The following is a 23,687-nucleotide window of genomic DNA, read 5'->3' as shown; positions in this document are numbered from 1 at the left end:
TGCCAGTAATACAAAGGTGTTTTCCACTGACTTTGATTTTTTTAAACTGAGTAACCCTATAAGCATGCAGTTTTATCTAAAATAATGCAGCTATTTTTATGGCAATAAACACATATTATGATTTTGTAGCTATAGTTAGCATTCACTCAACCTTTAACAAAGATAGCTCTTGTAAATGTATTTTAAAAATGGTACAAAATATGCATCCAACCTTTTTATTTTAAGCTGTTGAGAAAAACGTTTTCTTTCACATATGCAGCAGAGCATGTCAAATAAAAAAAACAATTTCCTTTAATGTAGTTTTCATTTATAAACATGACTTATTTGTGTAAGGCATCTCTGTTTACCCATGAGACAAAAATGAGGTGTTTCTGAATATTCTCATCTATGAGTAGGAATTGGCATTGGTAAAGGGTCTGTGAGAATAGCCATGTGGTTCAGAGATGAATGAGTGTTCAAAGTGTATCTGTTATAATGACACATACCGGAGTTTGAGAACACAATGTCAACACTATATACAACGTATGCAATGTTTCATAACTGATGGGATAAACAGTGAGTGCTGGGGATAATGTAACATCATAAAAGTGGTTTTGGCTGTGGGTAGTCATGTGGTGAGCTAGGATTGGATGTGTGATGACTGCAGGGCTGAATACTTGAACAGGATATTTCAGTAGCTGTTGTAGCATTGTCAATATGTCAATAGCTCATAGAGTAGAGACCTGAGCATGAAAGCATTTTCAAAAGAGCATTTAAGTACATTTGCTGAGAATTAGCTGACTTGTGTAATAACTGATAGGGCCTATTGACTGCGGCCTAGTTTACTGTTGTCAAATCAATGCTATTGCATGCAAGTCCCACTACTTTTAAACAAACTTAACAGGCAAAGGGGATGTTCAGGGGGCACTGGAGGGAAATAAACAAGATTGATGCCCTTTTTATTATCTGTTTTTGCTATCTTTTCCTCTGTGTGTTACTTACAAATGGCATTATCGGATATCCATTGTTTGGACTTCGATGCTCCTAAATGGCCTGATATATTGAGCTGAGGCTTTTAAGGTGGTTACAGGGGATTTCTGCCTTTGACTTGGCATAAAAATAAAAATGAATTGTGGCTTTGAAAGTTTTAAATATTTATGCTTTTATTTCTTCTTTTTTTTGGCAATTGTAGCATAGAAGAAGTGAAATGAGACTTTTATTGTATTGTTGGTAAGTAACCTAGCAGATTGCAGCAGGGGACAGTAATGTATGTGTGTGTTTGTGTTCATGTGTGCATGTGTGTGCGAAAGAGAATGGGGGCTTGTCTAGTATAAGGTCTTTCTCATGATACTGCTCTCACAATTATTTTTCCATCTGCCCACTTCAGACCACATGTGTGCTTTTTTTCTGCAGTTTTATGTCCACATTAAACCGAGGAAACCATATTTGTGTCATGGTCTTGAATACATGGAGAAATACAATAAATTAGGTCTCAATGCAATACACAATATAATACTACTACCACTACTACTACTACTACTACTACTATTACTAATAATAATAATAATAGTAATAATACTAATATTACTATTACTACTTCTACTACTACTACTACTACTACTACTAATAATAATAATAATAATAATAATAATAATAATAATAATCATGATAAATTCTCCTTCCCCTACAATTCAATTCAGATTTAATAATTCTTGTCAAAATAAATTTCACAGTGATGATCAGACAGCACAGGACAGAGAGCAGAAAGCAGATTCTGCCCTCTTTGTCTGCTAGCCTTGCAACTGTGTGTCAGCAAATGTAATTGTTGCAAGCTCCTATAGAAAAAAACGCTGCCGTCCCTTTAAGTGCTTCCACCAATTCTGATGGCGTGGTGATTTACATATCCCGTCCTCCCTCCCCCTTCAGGAGAGCTGAGCGAGGATGTGGAGGCTGCTAGTGAGACCACCACAGACCAGGAGGACCAAACCAAAGACAGAGAAAGTGGGGGGGAGAAGGAGCTCACCAAAGGGACAGGTAAGGCCAATATTTACACCACACACATTTAGGGACTATTATTCACAGGAAACATGTGGCTCTGCTCCTGAATGGTGCTGAACAGCAGGCCTTTTATCTAATTAGATTACACATATTTTAACAAAATATTGAGAGCATTTTTAGCACGAAACACTCAATCCCAAAACTCCCTAAATCCAGTTCTATTTTTCAGTGGCTGCTCTTTCATGCTTCAGGTTTCCAGGCATTAAATCCCATCAGATACAACTGGGATAAACTGTCAATTTAGGTAATATGTTCAGGTGACATGTGACCCATGTTTTGTCTTTGCTCAATAGGTGATGTGAAGAGAGGGGCCTGTATGTGTAATTCCAGCTGAGCCATGTGTGTACGCACATGTGATGGCACTGCCCTTTTCTCAGTTTTGCTGCACACACACAGGAACATAGACAACATTTACCTGTGTTTAATGTTATCAGATCAGGATGGTTTTGTCTGTGGTCCTCTTTATTGACAGGTGTTGGTGGTGACTCCTAAGCAGGGGGTTGGGCTTAGGGTGAGGGGAGGAGCTTAGGCGTAAACAATCTCTGGCCAAGGGCAGGCTGCAGCTCCTTAAAAAGCATTTCAGCATTTTAGGATCTAATCTCACAAATGTTTTCAAATTAGAGGATATTTCCAGTTTGAATGGTTCATTCAGTGATACATTGTCATCATAGTATGCATGTGTGGATTTTCTTTTTCACTTTGTGGGGCAAATAATAACAATTTGTGTGTTACATGGTTAAACAGCTTTAAACATGAAACCCTAAACTTTTGAGTGCTATATTGTTTAACAGAAAGAGTTTTTACAGTGAGAGATGGCGGCATCGCTGAGAGTTGATGTAAAAGAACCAGTTGAGGTTCTTTTAGCAGTTGTGATACTGTTGATGGTGGTACTGGTAGAAGTATTGAAGCAAAAACAATTGTAGTGATGGTAATAAAAGTAAAAACTAGTATATGAGCTAATTTAATAACACTTATGCTCTGAATGGAGAAAAAAAGTTTTTCCTCAGATTGCCAGATGTGTAATAGATGTTGATACTTAAAGTGCTTTTAACACAAACACCACCTTCAAACTGTGCTGCCCAACTTTATCTCCTCCACATGAGTGAAACTTCTCAAACACAAGTTTAATAAGAGTCAAGTTTAAAGCAACAGTCAAAAACTTGATTTTGTCCCACATACTGCACAGTGCATGTGCATCATTGCATCTAATTGTATATAGTGCTTTTGTTTACTGATTGTCTTCAGATTTCACAAATGTCAATGTAAATGAAATATAGTTTCATTTTTCTTTTTCTATGCACAATTTACTTTGTACGCCTGTGTTGGAAAAACAATGCTGGCAGTTAAGACATCTCTTATTCAATAGAAGAGATTTCTGATAATGATGACACTGAACAGTAACAGGCCTGGGTAGATGCTTCTCACTTGTCTAACTTCTTGTGTTTCTGCAGGATGTTTTGATTTACACTAGTCAGGTTAAAAGCTGGAAAACAATTCAGACCTTTTGCATACCTAAGTTTTTTATAAAGTGCAGCAAAAAAAACTTCATCACAGTGTTTGAAGCCCAGCCTTTGTAAAATGTCTTTGATATTCGAACTTCTATTTTAAATGAGGCTGAGTTGTTTGTGCTCTTTGAAAGGGCGACACTCTTCTTTGATGGAAGAAATAATGATATGCATGCCTGACTGAATATGGCTAAAAGTATGTTTTAGCACATCAAAATAAAGCACTTTAAAAAGCATTAAAATGAGCTGGCCGATTAATAATTCACTCATACCTGTGGTGCACAGGAAGACGACTCCTCGCATTAGGATTCCTCCTTTTTGAAAGGCATGCAATTTGATACAAGCATATTCAGTTCCTTTCCTCCCCTCTGTCAGTCGCTAATCACCAAATAAGTGTGTTTCTGTGTTTTCACAAAGGAAATATGTGCTTGCATATGAAAAATTTACAGCTTCCCAGCAGCTTATTAGAAACGCTTAGTTAAAAATAGCATGTGCATTAGGGAACCAGGTCTGAGGTTCTGTTTGATGTCAGTGAAAAGGTGGGTGGGTAGGCTGGGGTGGTGGGTTCAAGGCTGTGTTGTCAGCGAAAGGTAGACAGCTGTAGTTTAATGGAAGGGTCCCTTTTTGTACTTCAAACTTTTTGTGATGGATGAATACAATGCCCATTCAAAGGAAGCGCAGAAAACCTGTCTTGTACGAAAAAAGCGAGGAAGACCTCACAATGCATTTGGTAAACAGAGGAGCACTTGTTTGGGCCTGTGATTGTCTGAAGATGTTTGTACAGTAGACACACAGATGGTGTGTATGTTAGAATATGGTGTACGAGCGTCTCGGCCAACCTGTTATTTATCTGAAAGGTGCTCAGTCTCCCACTGTCTGAGGATGAGCTGTTTCTAAGGTCCATCATTAGAACTACTGAAGTATTTCTTCTCATCGCTGTCATGTAGCTGTTGGAACAGAGCACAACATTGTTCCTTTACAAATGACAGTCACTGTCAGACAGACAGCGTTAGCGAACACAGAAAAAAGGCTTCCTCCCTTTTAAAGCCACTGTCAATCTTATTTTCTCTTTCTTGTTCCACAGCTCCTCAGTATTCATTAAAATCATTTAGAGGTACATCAGAAGCCTTTGTAAAATGCATATGTATTTGGCATGTCATCTCTTGAAAGATGCCTTCATTATTCGGTTGTTTTTTATTTATCTTTAAGATAGTACGTATATACAGATACATGCATTCAGACATATGTAAATGTCATATGCTCCCAACACTACAGGCAATATGTGGTGGAACTTTTCTGTGATTATACAGTACAGTATCATAAGGACATATCCAGATAGAAGAAAATACAAGTTAACAGCAAAAGTAATTATAAGTGGAATACTGAAATCTTAATGTATTTGGATAATGATGTTCATGTTGGCGGTAGCTATAACTTAATCATCCAGCGTGATTAGTAATTCAGAGGGTCATTTTTAATGCTAGGTATGAAATATGTATAAATGGACAGCCATGAGCTTCTTTCCGCGTACCTTCTTCACCTAGCTGAGACAGCACTAGCAAAAGGGAAGAGCTTCTGCATAGGAGCTGGATCCTTACCTTCATTAAAGCAGGTGGTGTATTTATGCAGTAGCTGAACATATGGGGATGCAGCAAGGAGAAAGGCAGGCAGGATGGCGGCGAGTATGGGGGAAATAGGAAGGTGAAGAGAGCAGAAAGAGGAGGAAGGAGGGGAATTGTTAATGCACCTGCAGACTTGGACACAATGTGATATGACATATTTAACATAAATGTACGGGAACGGTTGTATTGAAAGTTGGGGACCCTATATAGGGAGATGGGGAAGAGGAAGAGAGAAGGTCTCTCCATTCTTGTGCTGGGAGGATGAAATTGAGCTTGATAAATAATTCTTTTCATACCTCTTTCCTTACATACAATTTATGGGAGAAGGAGTAAGGGGGGGTGTTGAAAAATTATATTTCAGCCTAGATTATCCACATTCTCAGACCAGCAAAACCGATGAAGATCAGACATATTCATAATTAGACAAAAACAAATGATTGTTAATGGTAAGAAGGTAACACATAGGGAGATATACAGTATTCCACTCATATTCTGTAACCCATGATTTTTCAAAACTCAGGTAATATAATGATAGTTTTAAATATGTTTTTAAACACATCCATTTGCCTGGTTAGCATACATACAGTCCCTTTAAGTTATGTCATTTTGCGAGTCTGTATTTAAAAAGGTAAATCATGTAATCTGTGTCTATTTAGCAATATTTCTTTCTGCCCTCTGCAAATTCCTGAAAAGATATTTAAAGCTAGTCAGAATATCAGAGAAAAGATTTACATAAATTTATATATATTGCAGCGTTTACTGCTTCAACGTAAACTTTGTAATGTTGTGTGCAAATGCTTATAGTCTGCTGCTTTGCTGAAGTCCAGATTTTTGTCTGCTTTGAGGAAAAAGTGTTTTTAGATGTCATCGTTGATAAATGATGTCACAGCCTTGGGTGTATGTTTGTATGCAGTGAATCCCTTTTTACTTTTTATTATCACTCGCTGGACTTTGTCTTTGCTAGCTTGGGCTTAAATGTTGGTGTTGTTAAGGTACAAGTGTGTAGGAGTATTTGTGGATCACCAATTAAAGGTGATGTGCCGGTTCCAATTTAGCATTTGATTAGCTGCAACACGCTGTTCTTACACTGCCTTTGTGCAAATAGTGCATATTTTCCTGTTTCATTATGCCCAAAAACATTGCTTTTACTTGAAATAAAATCTAAATATTTGAAATCTATATTTATACATATTTAAACCTTTGTGCATTCTAGACTAATAAGAACATCTGTGAATTATTTGAAATGAGATAGTAACAAATTATAATCCTTACAGATTGTCTAACAGATTCACTTGACTGTACCAGCACCTGTGTCTATGTTGCAAACCTGTGCTGTGTTTTCCTCTATCACGAGGCTCCTACAGTAGATTTTCACACAGACCAGCTAAAAGAAATGCTCCAAACTATTTTCAGTCAAATGTTGCCACTTAAACCTGTGAAACTATTTAAATGAAGACTGGGCAGCTGGCTGTGCTCACAGTAAACTCTGTTCTCTGTGTGTGCCTCTCTTTCTGTGTGTGTGTGTGTGTGTGTGTGTGTGTGTGTGTGTGTGTGTGTGTGTGTGTGTGTTTGTTTGTTTTTGGCTCCTCATCCAGCTGTGTGTTTTTGTAAATGTGCTTGAGCGTGCACATACAGGTGTGCCGTGTGTAGGAGAAGCAGATGTTGTGTTGTACACTGTAGATGCTGCATTTCGTCTGTATAATGAACATGATGATTAGCATCCCCTAGACGCAGCACTGTGGCATTGCAGCCTTCTCATTTTTTATTGTGCTGTTAAACCTCTGGTGTTGCTCACTCAGGAACAGACATACCAAATGTTATGAATTGTTCTCCATATAACAGTGCAGATATGTAGATTTAATATTAGCTGTGGCTGAAGTTGAAATTGCATGCTTATGGTTAGTTACAATCAAATTATTCAAGTTTATGTTATTGTTACTCTGAGCTGGGAGACATTCAGCACAGTGGTGATTTGTTGTTATTGCTTTAAAACCCTAAGTAGTATGAGAAATCAGGAGACAGAGCAGTGAAAATGTTTACATATTCATATCACGTCCTTTGAGTGCTTGTCATCCCTCAAATTATAATTCCTTTTGTCTTTGAAGATAATAGGCCATAAATTGTCCTTGTTTGTGAGCCAACTCCCTGAAAGCTCAGTGTTTATGGGCTTTACCACGGGGTGTCTAATGGCCAAGTACCAGCACTGTGTCTCTGAGCGTCCTGTAAAGGTGAACGTCATGTCATCCTGTTGTTCACCGGCCTGGAAATTATTAATGCTTCTGCTAATTAATAACTCCTCTCAATTTCTTCATCATGGATTTGCCTTTTTAAAAATCATGTCGTTAGGCTGCATAACACTCTGACACTATTTCACTCGCTCTTTTACAATACAGTTTAGTATTAAGTTCTATAAATGCAGATTTGGACTATAATAAGCAGTGATTTCATATGTAGCTACGATATGAAGCTTTATTCCAACATTTCAGTTTTCTTGTATTTCCTTTATTAATGCATAATAATTGCCTGAGAAATATAAGATGAAATGGAACACTGCCCTTTATTGCTCTGGGCTCTGACACAGGCTATAGATTAAAAACCTGGATAGAAAAGACAATATTCAGCTATTGTTAGCATAGCATTAAAAGAGAATGACTTGTAGCACTGGGGGAGTTGAATCATCTCCATATTAATGGCCAACTTGCCGAGGGAATAGAGGTGAGAATTTTCCATGGTGCAAGAGATGTAGAGGGGTGTCGGAAGCCCTCAGCAGTGTGAAGGTGAAAGGTTTCAGGGAGCTGGGGATCAGAGGACACACTTTTCAGAAAGTGCACTACTGATGATCCTTGTGTTTCACTATGCAGAGGAATTGTGGGTGTGAGCTGAAGTTTAAAGTGATTGGCAGACTGTGGCTGTTCTGGGCAAAGTGACAGTAAAGCTATGCAGCCTTGTTGGCGTGGACGAACTGGATGATAGGTTATGTTTTTTTTGGGTTTTTTTTTACAACCGGAGGCCTGAAGCTGGCATGGCAAGACAGGAACTGTGGTAATGAGGGGGCAGAGCCTCCGGAGATGATGAGGACCCCATGTCAGTAAGCAGGAGGGGAATTTCCCTCCAAAACAGCAGGAATTTTTTTCTCCCATCTTCCATACATATTGTTTACTGTAACTCACATTTTAGGATATGGATAACCTCTCCCAAGGACAAAGCAAATTAATTGCAGCTGTGATTGCACTCCTGGACAATTTCGATGGCAGATGACCTGTTGTGGTTAATTCCGTCTGTGCTGTGTCAGTCGCTCTGTCCAGCTGCCATCTTTTTCTCCCCTTGAAAGCACAACAAGGCCGTGACTGCTCTAAACGCCGTTGCACTGTGCTGACAGCCCCTTTGCTGCTTGAATAACACAGTCCAGCTATGGGAGGTGAGACAAGGTGCCAAAGTCCAATTCACTTACGGGACTCAACAGCACAAAAGCCTCTGGTTTACGGAAAAAGGACATGAATTAATAATCACCTAATTGACTCTTAGGGGTTTTTTGCACTCCTGCTCTGCCTTTTGTGCTTTCAAACAAAAGCCCACCCTGTGTATCTGTCAGAAGAGGTTTGGTGTTGATGGGGGCTCTGTGTCTAATGACCAGGCAGAGGAGGTCAGGGAACAGACAGACTCCTGACAGATATTAAGGTCCTCTGACAGAGGATAGTGGTCTCTGTGGAGGACTATTTGTGAACAGGATGAGCATTGTTAATCTAGCCAACCACTGAGGTTTGAATACATAACAATACTGTTGTTTTATGTCTTCTTGAAGCAGTATCACTCAGGAAGTTCTTCAAATTTTCACTGTAGCCATACAAGGCCCAGTGAGAATGTAACTCAAAAGTAACTTGAGCAGAGTGACTGAAATATTGAGAAAACAGCAAGAATTCTTCTTCTTCTCTCTCTTTTTGTGAAAATATGTTTTCACTACTTCACTATGATTGTATTTTTCGTGTGAGCACTCTATTGCCCCCGCCAGTAGAACATCAGAAAGTATAACTAAACTTTACCTCTAATTGTTATCAGCTATATTTGACATCCATAGCGTAACTCACACTGTTATACCCTGCTCTATCAGGACCCAATGTTTTGGTCATTGGTTCTGATCACCTGCTGATATTGTAGATCCATGTCTCTCATGTGTGCACATCTATGCTCTGACACCAGTGTCCAATGTGCCGTGTTAAACTGTACGTAATGACAACAACCAAAAAAAAAAAAGAAAAAGTGTTTTTTTTATCTCTATTTCATTCCCAGCTTTTCGATGTTTCGGTCATTTTTTTCATCACTGTTGACAAAGTAAAACAGGATACAGTAGTTGGATGTTAGTCACAGTGCCGGTGGTGGTGTCAGGGTGTAGGATTCTCAAGAGATGGCGATTGATCAGATTTATGGAGTCCTAACTGGCCGTGACGAGAGAGACCGCGACTGAGTAAGCCTCCCCAACCCTCCATCTGTCCCCCCTCTCTCTTACTTTCTCTCTCTGTCTCACACACACATAAACAAAACACCCTGCGCTAGAGAGCTAGAATGCTGGTTTGGGCCCTACTACAGCAGCTCTCCAGTGCCTTGGCATAAACAGCCACTTGTCTCACCTCTCTGGTGCTAATTATGTAATTGTGGAAGTGGAATATACTTATAATCAATTATGTTGATCCTCTTAAAGGATACTTGTGTCTACTTAGTCCATGCTCACTTTATGTACTGTATGTATGCACTTCATAGCTGCGGCACTGTATTACTTGCCGTATCTTATGCTCGCATGAAAATTGAAAGAATTACTTTTTTACACTTCACCTTTCTGTTACTTAAAAAAGTTAAGTAATTCTTAGTAAAGGAAACTTACACATGTAAGTTGTATTCTTATATTTGTTTTTTCCTTCCATGCACAAATACAGTACAGCTGAAATTTTTTTTTCATTTTCTTTCAAATAAAAATGTGATATTTCCTCTGATATTAATAGTTTGAACAGATGCTGTCGGTTTTAAGCTACTGTATGGCTGCTTTGCTGTCCTCTGTTCTTGCCCCATGACTTAAAGAACAGTTGGTTTTCCTCCCCTCTCTGTGAAACTTATTATAAGAAATCAAATAGCTACCTGTTGTATGAGCTGCTGAAGGAGAGAAGAAAGGCCTATGTGTAAAGGTTGTATTCCCTAACTATGATGCATAGTGCATCAGCAAAAATAGAGAGCAGTGTGTTATGAAGGAAAAGGATATATTGTTATCAAATGGAATTAGGACCCATAAACTTGAAGTGAATACATGTTGGCATGGTTTTGCTATATAGTGTGAAAAATCACTAGACCAACCAGATTGTTGAAATGTGAAGGTGACCACCGATGACCGTTGTTGTTTTCCTCAAGAGATGAGTTCAGGGGAAGTAGGAGTCGACTGAAGTGGAGTTGAGGAGGAGGAATTGTTGAGGACAGTGCCATGACTGCGAGGTTAATGTCAGGGAATGGGAGGTTCCTTTTGTTTAACATTCCCTTTGTTTATTGGCGGATGTGTTTAATAGGATTGACTGTGACTGGACCCTAATAGGGCCTCCCTGGCTGATCCTGGTGTCTCTGGGAGATCTCGCAGGCTGCTCTGTCCAAAGCCAGGTCCCCCACTGGGTAATCAGCTCAACTGCCCTTGTCTTGATTGGAGCTGACATTTTAATGTCTGGAGCAGAAGCGTGGTCAGCCCCGCTTAACCTGACCCCCCACCAAACCACCCCTCCCTTACCATTGCCCTCTGTTCTCAATTTGCCCTTCCAGGACTGTACAAATCAGGCCAAATTTAACTCTTTATGGGCTTGTTAGGGGTTGGCAAGACACCTCCTTAAGTTTCACAGTGAATTCTTTCCACCGGTGACGAAGCATGGTGGTGCTGCAGCTCCCCCGTGCTGGCTCCGTGTGGATTTAGCTCCTCTGTGAACCTGTGCTTAACTGAGTGCTCAACTCTGATGCCTCTCTGTGTGCCAGCACTAGTTTCTCCTCTTCTTTATAAAGTGGAGTATTTTTAAATCGGAGGGACTCTTATGTGAGGCCTTGCTCTGAAGATATGAAAAGAAAAAGACATGCTATTTTGTTAGTATTAGTGTAGTTTGAATTAGAAGCATTAGCGGTGTGATTTGATGTATGTACTAGTGAAACACTTGAAGTACCTATATAGAATGGAAATCTTTTCAAACGGCCACCCGACAGTCATGGTACCCCCTTTTTTTTCATTTCCACAGACTGAGCAACAAAGAATGGCTGTGTCCTGTGAATATGCTTGAGTATGACTAATCATCAGTCTGAGGCCATCTTTGAGCCCAGTGGCATGTTTTTGTCTTGGAAATCTTCGAGTTAAATGAAAGCATGTTGTCATTTGCAACATAGCTTTGAGGAAATATCGAGATTTGCTCAGGGGTTGAAAAGAGGTTTTCTAATCTTTCTGTCCCATTTTTCTCTTTGTCACAGACCACTTGCACAGAACTACAACACACTGGGGAAGGCTTAGCTTGTTACAGAAATGCAGGTCAAACACAGAATTTCACTGGCATTCACCTGCTTATGGAAACAAAGAGCTGAGGAATTTTCCAAGCTGGGTTAAACTGTAGGCACTGCTTGATAAAAAACATTTCATTCTTGATCCCTTAAAATTGCCTGATCACTCAAAAAAATCTTCTTCCTCTGCTCTTTTCTGTGACAAAAACAAAGGGCAAAATGTAGTTAAATGGAGAAGATGTAGTTGATGAGCTGCGTTGTTGAGTGTTAGAATTTTGTCACTTTTGAAAGTACACCTGAGTATAGCTTGAAAATAAATGAGCTGACTTTTGAGCATCGTATGTGTGTGAAATATGACTGCCCATAAAGTCTTATACAGATAAGACGTACCTGCGGAAAAGTAATTACAGAAACAAGTTGTGTTTCTCTTTACCCTCCTTACTGTATGATGAGGTCGCAAGATGTTTGTGTACCTTGTCTCAAGTTTAGAAGCTCATGTGGACTGAAAATATGTGGTGATGTGAAACCTAAAGCTGCACCCCGTGGCAAACTAATATTTTTATTAGCTGTTTATGGTATTGTATGATATCCTGACAAGCCAGCACTGAAAAAGACAGCCCGTCAGAGCGCGTTGGCTGTGCAGCGGCATGGGAAGACAAGTAAAAAGCGTGCGGCATTTTTGTATGGGGAGGCATGAGTTGGATAACAACACTTTCTCTGCCCATTTCCCATTAAATGCAGTTACATCACATTTAAGAAAGACATTCCAAAGCTCTTTATCCACAGTGTTATTGACTGACCTGCTCCCAGGCTGCCAAGTCCTCACCTTGTCTTGACATGCTCTCCTCTCTTTATCCCTCTGTGTTTATGTGTGTCTGTGTGAATGTGCGTATGTTCAGCATTGTCCAGCCACTTGGAACGGCACCAGTCAGATTCCCCGATCCCCTCCAAGAGGCCCTCTTCACGATCAGAGACCTCCGAGAACCCGCTCTCCACGAAGCGTCCCAGGACAGCTGAGAAGAACGCTGCGGAGCAGGTGAGTTATGAACCAGAGAATTTTGTTAACGCTGATGCCTTCAGATGTTCATCAAACTCTCATCAAACTCTTTGAATTAGAGGATTCTTGCTAAAGGTTATCCCATCCTCATTTACCAAGCCCTCATTATGAGCCTAAAACTTACACATCAATTAAAAAACTAAATGTAAAAATGTACTTCTAATAATTTTCCGTTATTTAGTTACTGAGTTATCTCACTGACCCTTTTTATATTATGCAGGATTTTTTTTCAAACCTGCTGAAAATTATTTTAGCCTTTCTGCTGCACTGCTAATTGTGTATGAGGTGGAAAATCAATATAGTATTTGACAGATGAGAGCGCTTTGAAGTGGGTGCCAAGGCTCAGTTACACTCTTGTCTGTGATCAGAGGGACCTGCCTGCTTGAGGGAAGGGGGCTCCAGTCTTAACCCCTGATCCACAGTTCCTCTTCAAGCAGGCCTACTGTACCCACCACACCCATTTCAACCACTTCTCCCTCTTCTCTGTTTCTGTCTCCACCTTCACCCAGATGTACCAGTGCCCCTACTGCAAGTTCACCAACACAGACCTGAATCGTCTCAGAATGCACGTGATGACGCAGCACTCTGTCCAGCCCATGTTACGCTGCCCATTATGCCAGGACATGCTCAACAACAAGATCCACCTGCAGTTCCACCTCACACACCTCCACAGTGTGGCGCCTGACTGTGTTGATAAGCTGATTGCCACGGTGAGTCCTGTGTTGCGTGTGTTTTGCATGTGATTGGATACTGGGTGTTTAGAAAAGTTGTTGGTAAGGTTGTGGTGTCCATTTTTTATATTTCTCAGCCAGAAATGCATTTGAATCCTTTTCTTTACCAACCTGCATATTTTAAGGTAACCTGAAGCTGGCCTTTAATTAATTAGATTGCTATGTATTAGCTTGGCATGGCAAGTACATATTGTTTATTTTGGCCGTCTAGTCCCATGGAAAGTAAAATACATAAGTACTTAGGTAATGCATTATCCAAAGTTTATAAGTCAGGGAATGCCGTGGAAATAAGATCACAATAGATGAAGAAATGCCTCCTGGGTAAGCTGTATCTATACATAGCACCAGTCCGAGTTTTGATTCATTCTGTCATCTCCACAGTCATTTATATTTTGTGTTAGAGACAAGGAAACCACAGCCAGTGGAAGCTGCTCTTTGTTCTATAGCCCCAGCATATTGCTACTTATACACATTATGGCCAGTCAGATTGCAGGCGGTGGGTCAGGTCAAGGACCAGTGTACGGAGTCGGCATTGCCAAGAAGATGAGTCACTCACTCTTAATCAATCCCTCACCCTGGAGTGGCGGCCTTAGCTATGTGAATAATTGTCATTCCTGTCGTCACTCCTCTAAATTGCCAACATTCAGTCCTTTATCCAACACAAAGAATGTTGTTAATTGTGAAATGGCTGCAGGCAATCCCATTGGCTTGTTGGAAATGATTGGGCCTTTTTAAGATGCATATTTTTCTCCTCTTTTTCATTGTCTTAATGCGCCCGTCATCAGAGAGCCTTTTTCCAGTTCTCCTCTAATCACAGTCATTTGGGGAGGGGAACTCATAATCTGTTTTGTATTTTTTAATGATTTCAAGATGAGCAGGTCTCTTAGCTCCCAGTTAATTTATTACTACACTGACATTCTTGCCGTGTCTATGATCACCTGTGTGCTAGTCAAAACAAAGTATTTTATTATGAATATGTTAAAATTATTGTGACACAGATTAATCAAGTTTCCTAACTTGATGAAATTCAAGCACAAACAGTGCTAATGCTAAAATCAAGTTTCATATAAACAATGCATATATGTGTAGACAGTGCATTAAACCAAACACAATATTTTGCATCATTGTTCAGGTCTACTCCTATAAGAATGAGATGCATCATTTGTAGGATTTGTAGCCTGAGTCATGTGATCACAGATTCTCAAGTCCTGAAGTTAGATTTACATCAGCTGCAATGCACTGATGCAGCCCTCTCCATGAGAGAATACTTTCCTTGCTCCCTTAAATGCTCATCAAGGGGAAATAAAAGTTTATTTCCCCCGTTTTCTTGTAAATCCCTGAGCAAATCTTTGTTCTTTCCTAACCTGTGAATCTAAATAGCTTGCAGGACAATCACCGAATAAAACATAGCTATGTCTACTGCCTAGCCATCTTCATCCCCCATCTAGACAGTAAATGGCAAGCACATTAGTATGGTAGACGGCAATATTTATTTCTTTTATAGGAGGTAGTAATGCACTGAACCACTACAAGAGAACCGTGATAGAACAGAGGTAATATAACATACATTAAAGCCAGCACCTTTTTATAACTGGTGAATGCAGATGGAAATGTGCTTTATCCTTTTCACTTGTCTAAGGAGGGGGGCCTAATTAATTCTGAAATAGGTGACTTTTATTTCTTGCCAAGCATGCATAATGATGCGTTCACTCTTCCACCCTTCATCCACTTATTGTCTTGGCACTCCCCCATCCCCACCCCATGTCACTCATATATAGGACACATATAAGGTGCAGTACATATGTATGTATGTATACACACATATATATATCTATGTACAAGTATATAATCTGTATATATAGATTTATATAAACCACCTTCCCATTCAAGTGAAAGGGAAAGTGGTCTTATGGAATCACTGTATATGCACTGTATATATTAGTACACACAGTCATCCCTCTCTCACTCTATGTCTCATTTTCTGTCTGTATAAGATAGGGGTAATGAAAATAATTGTGCTTCATTAATTCTGAGTCTGGCTGGATGATAGCCATTTTGAACTATGTTTGCCAATTAGGCGGTCCAAATTAAAAGTGACCTTGGGATACTCTGTTCTTTCCTCTAATCGTCTAATGAAGCAGTTGTGTCTAGAAACAGTCCACTTTGTAATGTAAATCCTCACTTTTTTTGGTGACTTTCCGCACTGGTTGCATTAATTCTCCACTTTTCATTTTGAAGACATAGAGAGGTGACAAAAAATAGCAGGAGATGGTTCGATGTTGTCTGGTAAACTTTTTTTCTGTACTTTGTGATGGAGAGTGTTAACTTTTCTACTTAACCTTGAAGCCTCTGTTGCTTGAGGATGATTCTGCTCCATTTGGATCTGGCCTATTGTCTATATGGCATGCTACAGTACGTTCAGCTGTGTCTATTAGAGGAGTGATTAGAAAGCACATGGTACATGTGGTAGATTAACCAAAGCATCAGGTAGACAGATGTGACATTGCACCTTTTTTTCTTTTCAATAGTTCAAGCAGATTCATTCACTGTTCATTTTGATTTTATAATTTCTGATCACTATAAATGTTTACATAGTGTAATAATATTACAATACTTATATGCTTGCTGTCTTTGATTTGATTTGATTTCCCTTTATTAAAAAATTACAGATAGGATAGATTGATACGAAGCACGGAGAGAAAGCCTGGGGGGAGGCAGAGTAAAAACATTTGATAAAGGTCTCCAACCAGAATCAAATCAAGGACTTCACAGTTTCAGTCGAAGGGACTTAGACCATAGGTCCACCGAAATGCATTCTTTAATATTTTGTTCCCCTTTGTCTCCCTCATTTGAGACATCTTTATTTGATATTACTTGAAAGGACTACCACTAAGTCTTCAAGCTAAGAGTGAAAGGTGGAGTGTCTTAAAAGTGTCAAAATGAAGTTAAAATTAAGGATCAGCAGCGGAACAGAAATGAAAAGAGGATGGATAAGGTGGAGAGTTGTGAATTAAAATGCAACATGGAGAGTGAAGCTGATTACTCTGTTTGTGAAGTTAATTGAAGGAAGGTGAAAAAGACAGGGTCTCATCTTCCAACCTCGCCCAGTTTCAGCTGATGATTATTGTTAAATAGTTATCTGTTAATGAGTGATTTTGATGAACTATCAGGTTTGGGGGGTAAAAAGAGGGTATCAAAGGGTGGAATAGGAAGAAAGTTGTGGGAGCGCAGCAGGGATAAATGGAGGCTGCTGTCATTCACACATGACTGACTTCAACCTTTTTAGGGCACAGAGAACCAGCGTTCTTCTGTACTTCAATCAATACTTATTCGTCCTTGAAATGTTTGAATTAGAAAAGTAAAAAGAAAAAAAAAAGTAAAATTTTCTTTTACTTTTCAAATTTAAAAAGCATGCATTTTTTACAGCAATGCAACTGTTTTTCTTTTGATTTTACTGTTTCATTAAGGAGCACACAGTCTAATTTAGCAATTCTTCTTAAATGGAATGATTTTTAATTTAAGTGACACAACTTCACTACTGAAAATTCTGTAGAAAGCTATAAAAATGTAAGATGGCTAGTTGTAGTTTACCTACCTTTCCCCCTTTATTACAGTTGAGTTTTATTCATTAGTCCTATTTTTTAAGTCCTGCCTAATAAAGCTTTCAGCTGGCTAAGATACTGTATGACATACAGAGTAAACAAAAACACAGTACATAATATGGATATGATTATGTGTATGCACATGTACATACATGTGTGTCGAGTGATTCATATGAAAATTGTAACATAAGAATATGATATTCTCAGCACCGAATCCCTTTATTTTTTTATGGTTAGTGTCCTTAGTGCTATGTAAAAATGTATACATTATTGATCTGTTTAAACTGCCTTCTTGGTAACTACTTTGTGTATTGTCTTGTTTGTCTGTTGTTTCCTTGAATCATGAAATATAACATTACATTGTCACTCAGCAAGATGATTAACACTAGAATTCCTTTGTGCTTTTTTTTCCCAGGTGACAGCAACTGAAGTACTGCCAGCAAGCATGTTCATACCTGTACCTAGTCCAGACAGAGAGTCCCAGAGCACCCCTCATGCCACAGCCAATTCTAATGCTGAAGATGCAAAGAAGCAAGCTGGTTAGTATCTGACTTTGTTAGAAATTTGGGGGTAACTTTAAAGTATCTTGCTTCAAAAAAGATCAATCCATCACTGTAGTTTCACCTTTGTGGTCTGTAATGAGCGTATTATCACACTGGGACATCATGACTGACAGAACAATAAATTAGACTGAATTTTATCACTTCATAACTGTGTATTAAGTCATTAGTTGTTATTTCATAGACTGGAAATAACATTACTCTGCCATTTTAGTGTTTTACGAAAGCATTGTGTTGGTTTCATTACATTTTTCACAGACTGTAATGTAAGTCAATGCACTTTTTATCCTAAGGGCTTCACTCACAACAAGAAAATGTGAATAATGGTTGGTATTCACTTGCCATATAATTAGACATTGTTTTTTCTTTTACACTTTCGTAAGAGTACTGCAGCGATGAGTGCTTTAATGTCCTTTATTGATCCTACTGTTGAAAAATATCACTTTGCAGTTGTGGCATGTAATGAATTTCTCTTTTCTTTTGGTTTATTTATTCACAGATGCATCAGATGCTGATCCAGAGAAGGGGGTGTCACTCCCCACAGAAATAGCGGAAGCTCGCAAGTCACCTCTGGAAGATCAACAATCAGAGAGGGATGATGCCACAGGATTCCTGTGCTGGAAGAAAGGCTGTAATCAAGTGTTCAAGTCCTCCAATTCCCTCCAGATGCACTTCAATGAAGTTCACAACAAAAGGCCCCAGCTGCCTGTTTCAGATCGCCATGTCTACAAGTACCGCTGTAACCAATGCAGCCTGGCATTCAAAACTGTGGAAAAACTACAGCTCCATTCACAGTACCATGTGATCAGGGCAGCTACCATGTGCTGCCTTTGCCAGCGAAGCTTCAGAACACTACAGGCCTTGAAGAAACATCTAGAAACCAGCCACCTGGAGCTGAGTGAAGCTGATATTCAGCAGCTTTACGGGGGCTTATTGATGAATGGTGACATTATGATAATGGGTGACCCATCCCTTGGTGAGGAGCATGGAAGTCTGGGAGAAGATGACAAAGAGGGAGATGAAAGTGACCCAGAAGAAAAACAAAGCCCAACAGGCAGTGACTCTGGCTCGCTGCAGGAAGATTCTGGGTCTGAACCTAAACGTGCTTTGCCATTCAGAAAGGGCCCCAACTTTACAATGGAGAAGTTCTTGGATCCATCTCGTCCTTTCAAGTGCACTGTATGCAAAGAGTCTTTTACACAGAAGAACATTCTTCTGGTTCACTATAACTCTGTCTCCCACCTACACAAGGTGAAGCGAGCTCTGCAGGAGTCCACTACTGGTCAGCCTGAGCCTACCAGCAGCCCCGACAACAAGCCATTCAAATGCAGCACTTGCAATGTGGCATATAGCCAGAGTTCTACTCTGGAGATCCACATGCGTTCTGTTCTCCACCAGACCAAAGCTAGGGCAGCCAAACTTGAAGCAGCAGGAGGGATAACTAGCTCAGCAAGTACTCCTGGATTAAGTGGCGGAGGGTCCGGCATCAGCACTTCAACGTCTAGTCCAAGCCCAGCAACTAACTCAACTACAAGCTCAACCAACCACAGTTCCTCTGGGTCTCAAACAACTCAGAGTATTCTTGGAGGAAACCACATGAGCCAGACTCACTGCATTGAAAGCCAAGGGAATTCTTCAGTGAGCTGCCACTCCTCACCATCTGAGAACCATGAGGTGAAAAAGACTAAATATACAGACATGCTGTCAGCTAGGGGGCAACAACAACAGCTTCAGCAGCAGCAGCAGCAGCAGTTGGCTCAGGCTCAAGCCCAAGCTCAAGCTCAGCTTCAGCAAGAGCTCCAGCAGCAGGCTGCTCTTTTACAATCACAGCTATTCAACCCAGCACTTCTGCAGCACTTCCCAATGACAACCGATGCACTTCTACCCCTGCAACAGCAGCAGTTGCTATTCCCTTTCTACATCCCTGGAGCAGAATTTCAGCTGAACCCAGAAATCAGCATCAGTAACTCAGCACTTGGCCTAGCAGGATCATCCACCTCCTCACTGCTGGAAGATCTAAAAAACTCAGCTCAGCAGGCCCAGCAGAGTTGCTTGCAGCAGCAATTGATGCACCACCATCTTCAGCAGCAACATCAGCAACAACAGCAGCAACAGCAGCAGCAGCAGCAGCAACAACAACAGCAACAACAACAGCAGCAGTCTCACTCACAGGCTCAGAGTCAGATGGCATTGCTGCAGCAGAGTGCATCTCTCCTCCAGCAGGTTGAAAAAAAGCAGAAAACTCCCTCCTCTCAGAATGAGAAAGACAGAGAAATACAAAGAGAGAGGGACATGACTGAAAAAAATGAGGAATATGTTAACAAAGATTCTACAGACAGCAAGCCAAAAGAAAAGAAGGACATTCAGCACATTTCAATTAACGTGAACCATGATACTGGATTGCCTCCACCAAGGATTGCTTCAGATGCTCGAGGAAATGCAACTAAAGCCCTGCTGGAAAATTTTGGGTTTGAGTTAGTAATTCAGTATAATGAAAATAAACAGAAAGCTCAGAAAAAGACAGCTGGACCTACAGGATCAAGTGGTCCAGGTGGGATAACAAGAGTGGTGGACCCCATTGAGGGATTAGAGAAACTGGAATGTGAAGCCTGTGGCAAGCTGTTTTCAAACATACTGATTCTGAAGAGTCACCAGGAGCATATCCACCAGGCTTTCTTTCCATTTCGATCCCTTGAGAGGTTTGCCAAGGAATACAGAGAGCATTATGATAAACTCTATCCACTGAGACCCCCTACACCAGAGGCTGCTCCAGCTCCTCCACCGCCTCCTCCTCCACCTCCTCCTCCACCCCAAAGAGCTCCCACACCAAATATTCCTGTCTCTGCTGCCTCCCTCACACCTCCAACTGTACCTCCCCCGCAGCCATCAGTTCAAATGGCACAAATTCCCATGCCAATGGATTTGCCCCTCTTCTCGCCGCTCATGATGCAGCCTATGTCTCTTCAGTCTTTGCCCACTCAGTTGCCTCCCCAGTTACCATCTGTTGAGCCGAGCCTGGCCTCAGACCTGGCTCAGCTCTATCAACAGCAGCTTACACCAGCCATGCTACAGCAGCAGCAGAACAAGAGGCCACGGACACGCATCACAGATGACCAGCTTAGGGTCCTGCGACAGTACTTTGATATTAACAATTCACCAAATGAGGAGCAGATCAAAGAGATGGCAGACAAGTCAGGGCTTCCGCAAAAAGTCATCAAGCACTGGTTCAGAAACACCCTTTTTAAAGAGCGACAGCGCAACAAAGACTCGCCATACAATTTCAATAATCCACCAACAACAACTCTAGAGGACACAAAGATTGACTCTAAACCTCCTTCCCCTGAACCTCAGAAGCAGGAATTATATGGAAGTAAGAGATCATCCAGGACTAGGTTTACTGACTACCAGCTACGAGTGCTACAAGACTTCTTTGATGCTAATGCTTATCCTAAAGATGATGAATTTGAACAGCTCTCCAACCTTCTGAGCCTCCCCACTCGAGTTATTGTCGTGTGGTTCCAAAATGCTCGCCAGAAGGCCAGGAAGAATTATGAAAACCAGGGTGACGGAGCAAAAGATGGTGAAAGACGAGAATTGTCAAATGACCGCTATATCCGCACCTCAAATCTGAACTACCAGTGCAAGAAATGCAGTCTGGTTTTCCAGCGCATATTCGATCTAATAAAACACCAAAAGAAGCTGTGTTACAAAGATGAAGATGAGGATGGACAGTACGATAGCCAAAATGAGGATTCACTGGATCTTTCCCATGAATGTTATACTCCCTCGGGGTCTTCCTGTCACACCCCAATGCCCTCCTCCTCAAGTCTCTGCCCACTTCCACCCTCCACTTCAGCATTCTCACACCTCCCGTCTGCTGAGAAAGAGGAGGCGTCACCAGCATCCACCTCAAACCTCTATGATGAGAAGCCCAAGCAGTTACCAGATATTTCTGCTGATCCACGAGAAAACCAAACCTCGATCAAGCAGGAAATCGTGCATCAACCCCAGTCTGAGGCGCAACACCATAGACCTCAGAGAGAAGAGAAGATGCAAAGTATTTCCAAGTCCATCAAACATTCATCTCCTTCCTTCTCTCAGCAACAACAGCAGTGTGGTCCATCGGCCTCTCAGACAAGCCAAGCCTCATCGCAAAGCTCTCACATGAGCCTCAATCCACACCTGACCTCTGCCACACAGCAACTGGCACAACAGATGATCCCGTACCAGTGTGAGCAGTGCAAGATTGGCTTCCCCTCCTTTGAGCACTGGCAGGAACACCAGCAATTACACTTCCTCTCTGTGCAAAATCAATTCATCCACCCTCAATTCCTCGACCGTCCAATTGACATGCCTTTCATGCTGTTTGATCCCAGCAATCCTCTCCTGGCAAGTCAGCTACTCTCTGGGGCAATGCCACAGATCCCCAGCAGCTCTGCCACCTCTCCGTCCACCCCCACCTCCACCATGAACTCCCTGAAGAGGAAGTTAGAGGAGAAAGCTGGCACTAGCCCAGGAGAGAACGACAGCACAAACAGCGGAGAAGAGCCACAGAGAGACAAGCGCCTCAGAACCACCATCACACCTGAGCAGCTGGAGATCCTTTATCAGAAGTATTTATTAGATTCAAATCCTACACGTAAAATGCTTGACCACATTGCTCATGAGGTGGGATTAAAAAAGAGGGTAGTGCAAGTCTGGTTCCAAAATACCAGAGCTAGAGAGAGAAAAGGCCAGTTCAGAGCAGTAGGGCCAGCTCAAGCTCATCGAAGGTGCCCTTTTTGTCGAGCTCTTTTTAAAGCAAAAACTGCCCTTGAGGCTCACATTCGCTCTCGTCACTGGCATGAAGCCAAACGTGCTGGATATAATTTAACTCTCACTGGTTTGTTACCTGAACAGGAGGGTATGCAAATAAAAATGGATGTTCTAGATGCATCAAGTTACTCCCAACTAGCCCCTACAAACAGTGATGGACAAAGCTCCTCAATGTCACCAGTGAACAAAAGCTTGGATTTGTCTCCCAGGGCTCTACTGAGCCCTTCATCCATTAAAGTTGAGGGAATGGAGGATTTTGAGAGCGCGACCATGTCCTCTGTTAACCTCAGCTTTGATCACAGCAAACTGGATAATGACGACTGCTCTTCTGTGAATACAGCTATCACAGACACAACCACAGGTGATGAGGCCAATGCTGATAATGACAGTGCTGATGCAAAGCACAGCCAGAATAGTGGTGATTACCTGTCTAAGTCTGGAGGCTCAGCCCCCATCCTTGAAAATGATGACCAGATGTCCTCAGGGCTTGTAAGCCCTGCAACAAGCTATTATGCTAAGGACTATGAAAATGAAAATATGATTGACCACAGTGAGACGTCCAGTCTCGCTGACCCTTGCTCTCCAAGTCCTGGAGCCTCAGGTAGCAGGAGCATCGACAGCGGAGATCGACCTGGCCAAAAGCGATTTCGAACCCAGATGACTAACCTCCAGCTAAAAGTGTTGAAGTCCTGTTTTAACGACTACAGGACTCCCACTATGCTAGAATGTGAGGTACTTGGCAATGAAATTGGACTTCCAAAGAGAGTGGTTCAGGTGTGGTTTCAAAATGCCCGTGCCAAGGAGAAAAAGGCAAAGCTCAACATGGCCAAGCACTTCGGAATAAATCAGACATCCTACGAGGGGCCGAAGACTGAATGCACTTTGTGTGGTGTCAAGTACAGTGCTCGCCTCTCTGTCCGTGATCACATTTTCTCCCAGCAACACATCTCTAAGGTGAAGGATACCATTGGCAGCCAGATCGATAAGGAAAAAGAATACTTCGACCCAGCCACTGTCCGCCAACTAATGGCCCAGCAAGAGATGGATCGCATTAAGAAGGCCAATGAAGTTTTAGGACTGGCACAGCAGCAGGCCATGCAGCAGCAAGGGATGTTTGATAACCCTGCAATGCAGGCTCTGAATCTCCAGTCAGCCTATCCGAATCTGCAAGGCATCCCACCTGTCCTTTTGCCAGGGGTTGGTAGCCCCTCTCTCTCCAGCTTTAACTCATCTAATTCAGGTACGTCACCATTT

The 23,687-nt window shown here is 41.3% G+C and overlaps 1 protein-coding gene across 1 annotated transcript in view; it reads left to right on the top strand.

The window, feature by feature from the left end:
- zfhx3b (zinc finger homeobox 3b) overlaps positions 1-23,687 on the top strand; it is a 140,823-nt gene that overhangs the window by 109,980 nt on the left and 7,156 nt on the right. Inside the window, exons 6-10 of the mRNA XM_023406403.2 lie at positions 1,906-2,013; positions 12,568-12,704; positions 13,235-13,435; positions 17,474-17,597; positions 18,118-23,673. Of these exons, the coding sequence (XP_023262171.1) occupies positions 1,906-2,013; positions 12,568-12,704; positions 13,235-13,435; positions 17,474-17,597; positions 18,118-23,673 (6,126 nt within the window). The remainder of the gene's footprint in view (positions 1-1,905; positions 2,014-12,567; positions 12,705-13,234; positions 13,436-17,473; positions 17,598-18,117; positions 23,674-23,687) is intronic.

Source organism: Seriola lalandi, unplaced genomic scaffold (genome assembly GCF_002814215.2).
Source record: "Seriola lalandi dorsalis isolate HSWRI2012SDOR001 ecotype SW California unplaced genomic scaffold, Sedor1 jcf7180002054306, whole genome shotgun sequence".
NCBI lineage: Eukaryota > Metazoa > Chordata > Actinopteri > Carangiformes > Carangidae > Seriola > Seriola lalandi.
Note: the sequence above shows the minus strand (reverse complement) of the source record. Positions and strands in the feature narration are given on the sequence as shown.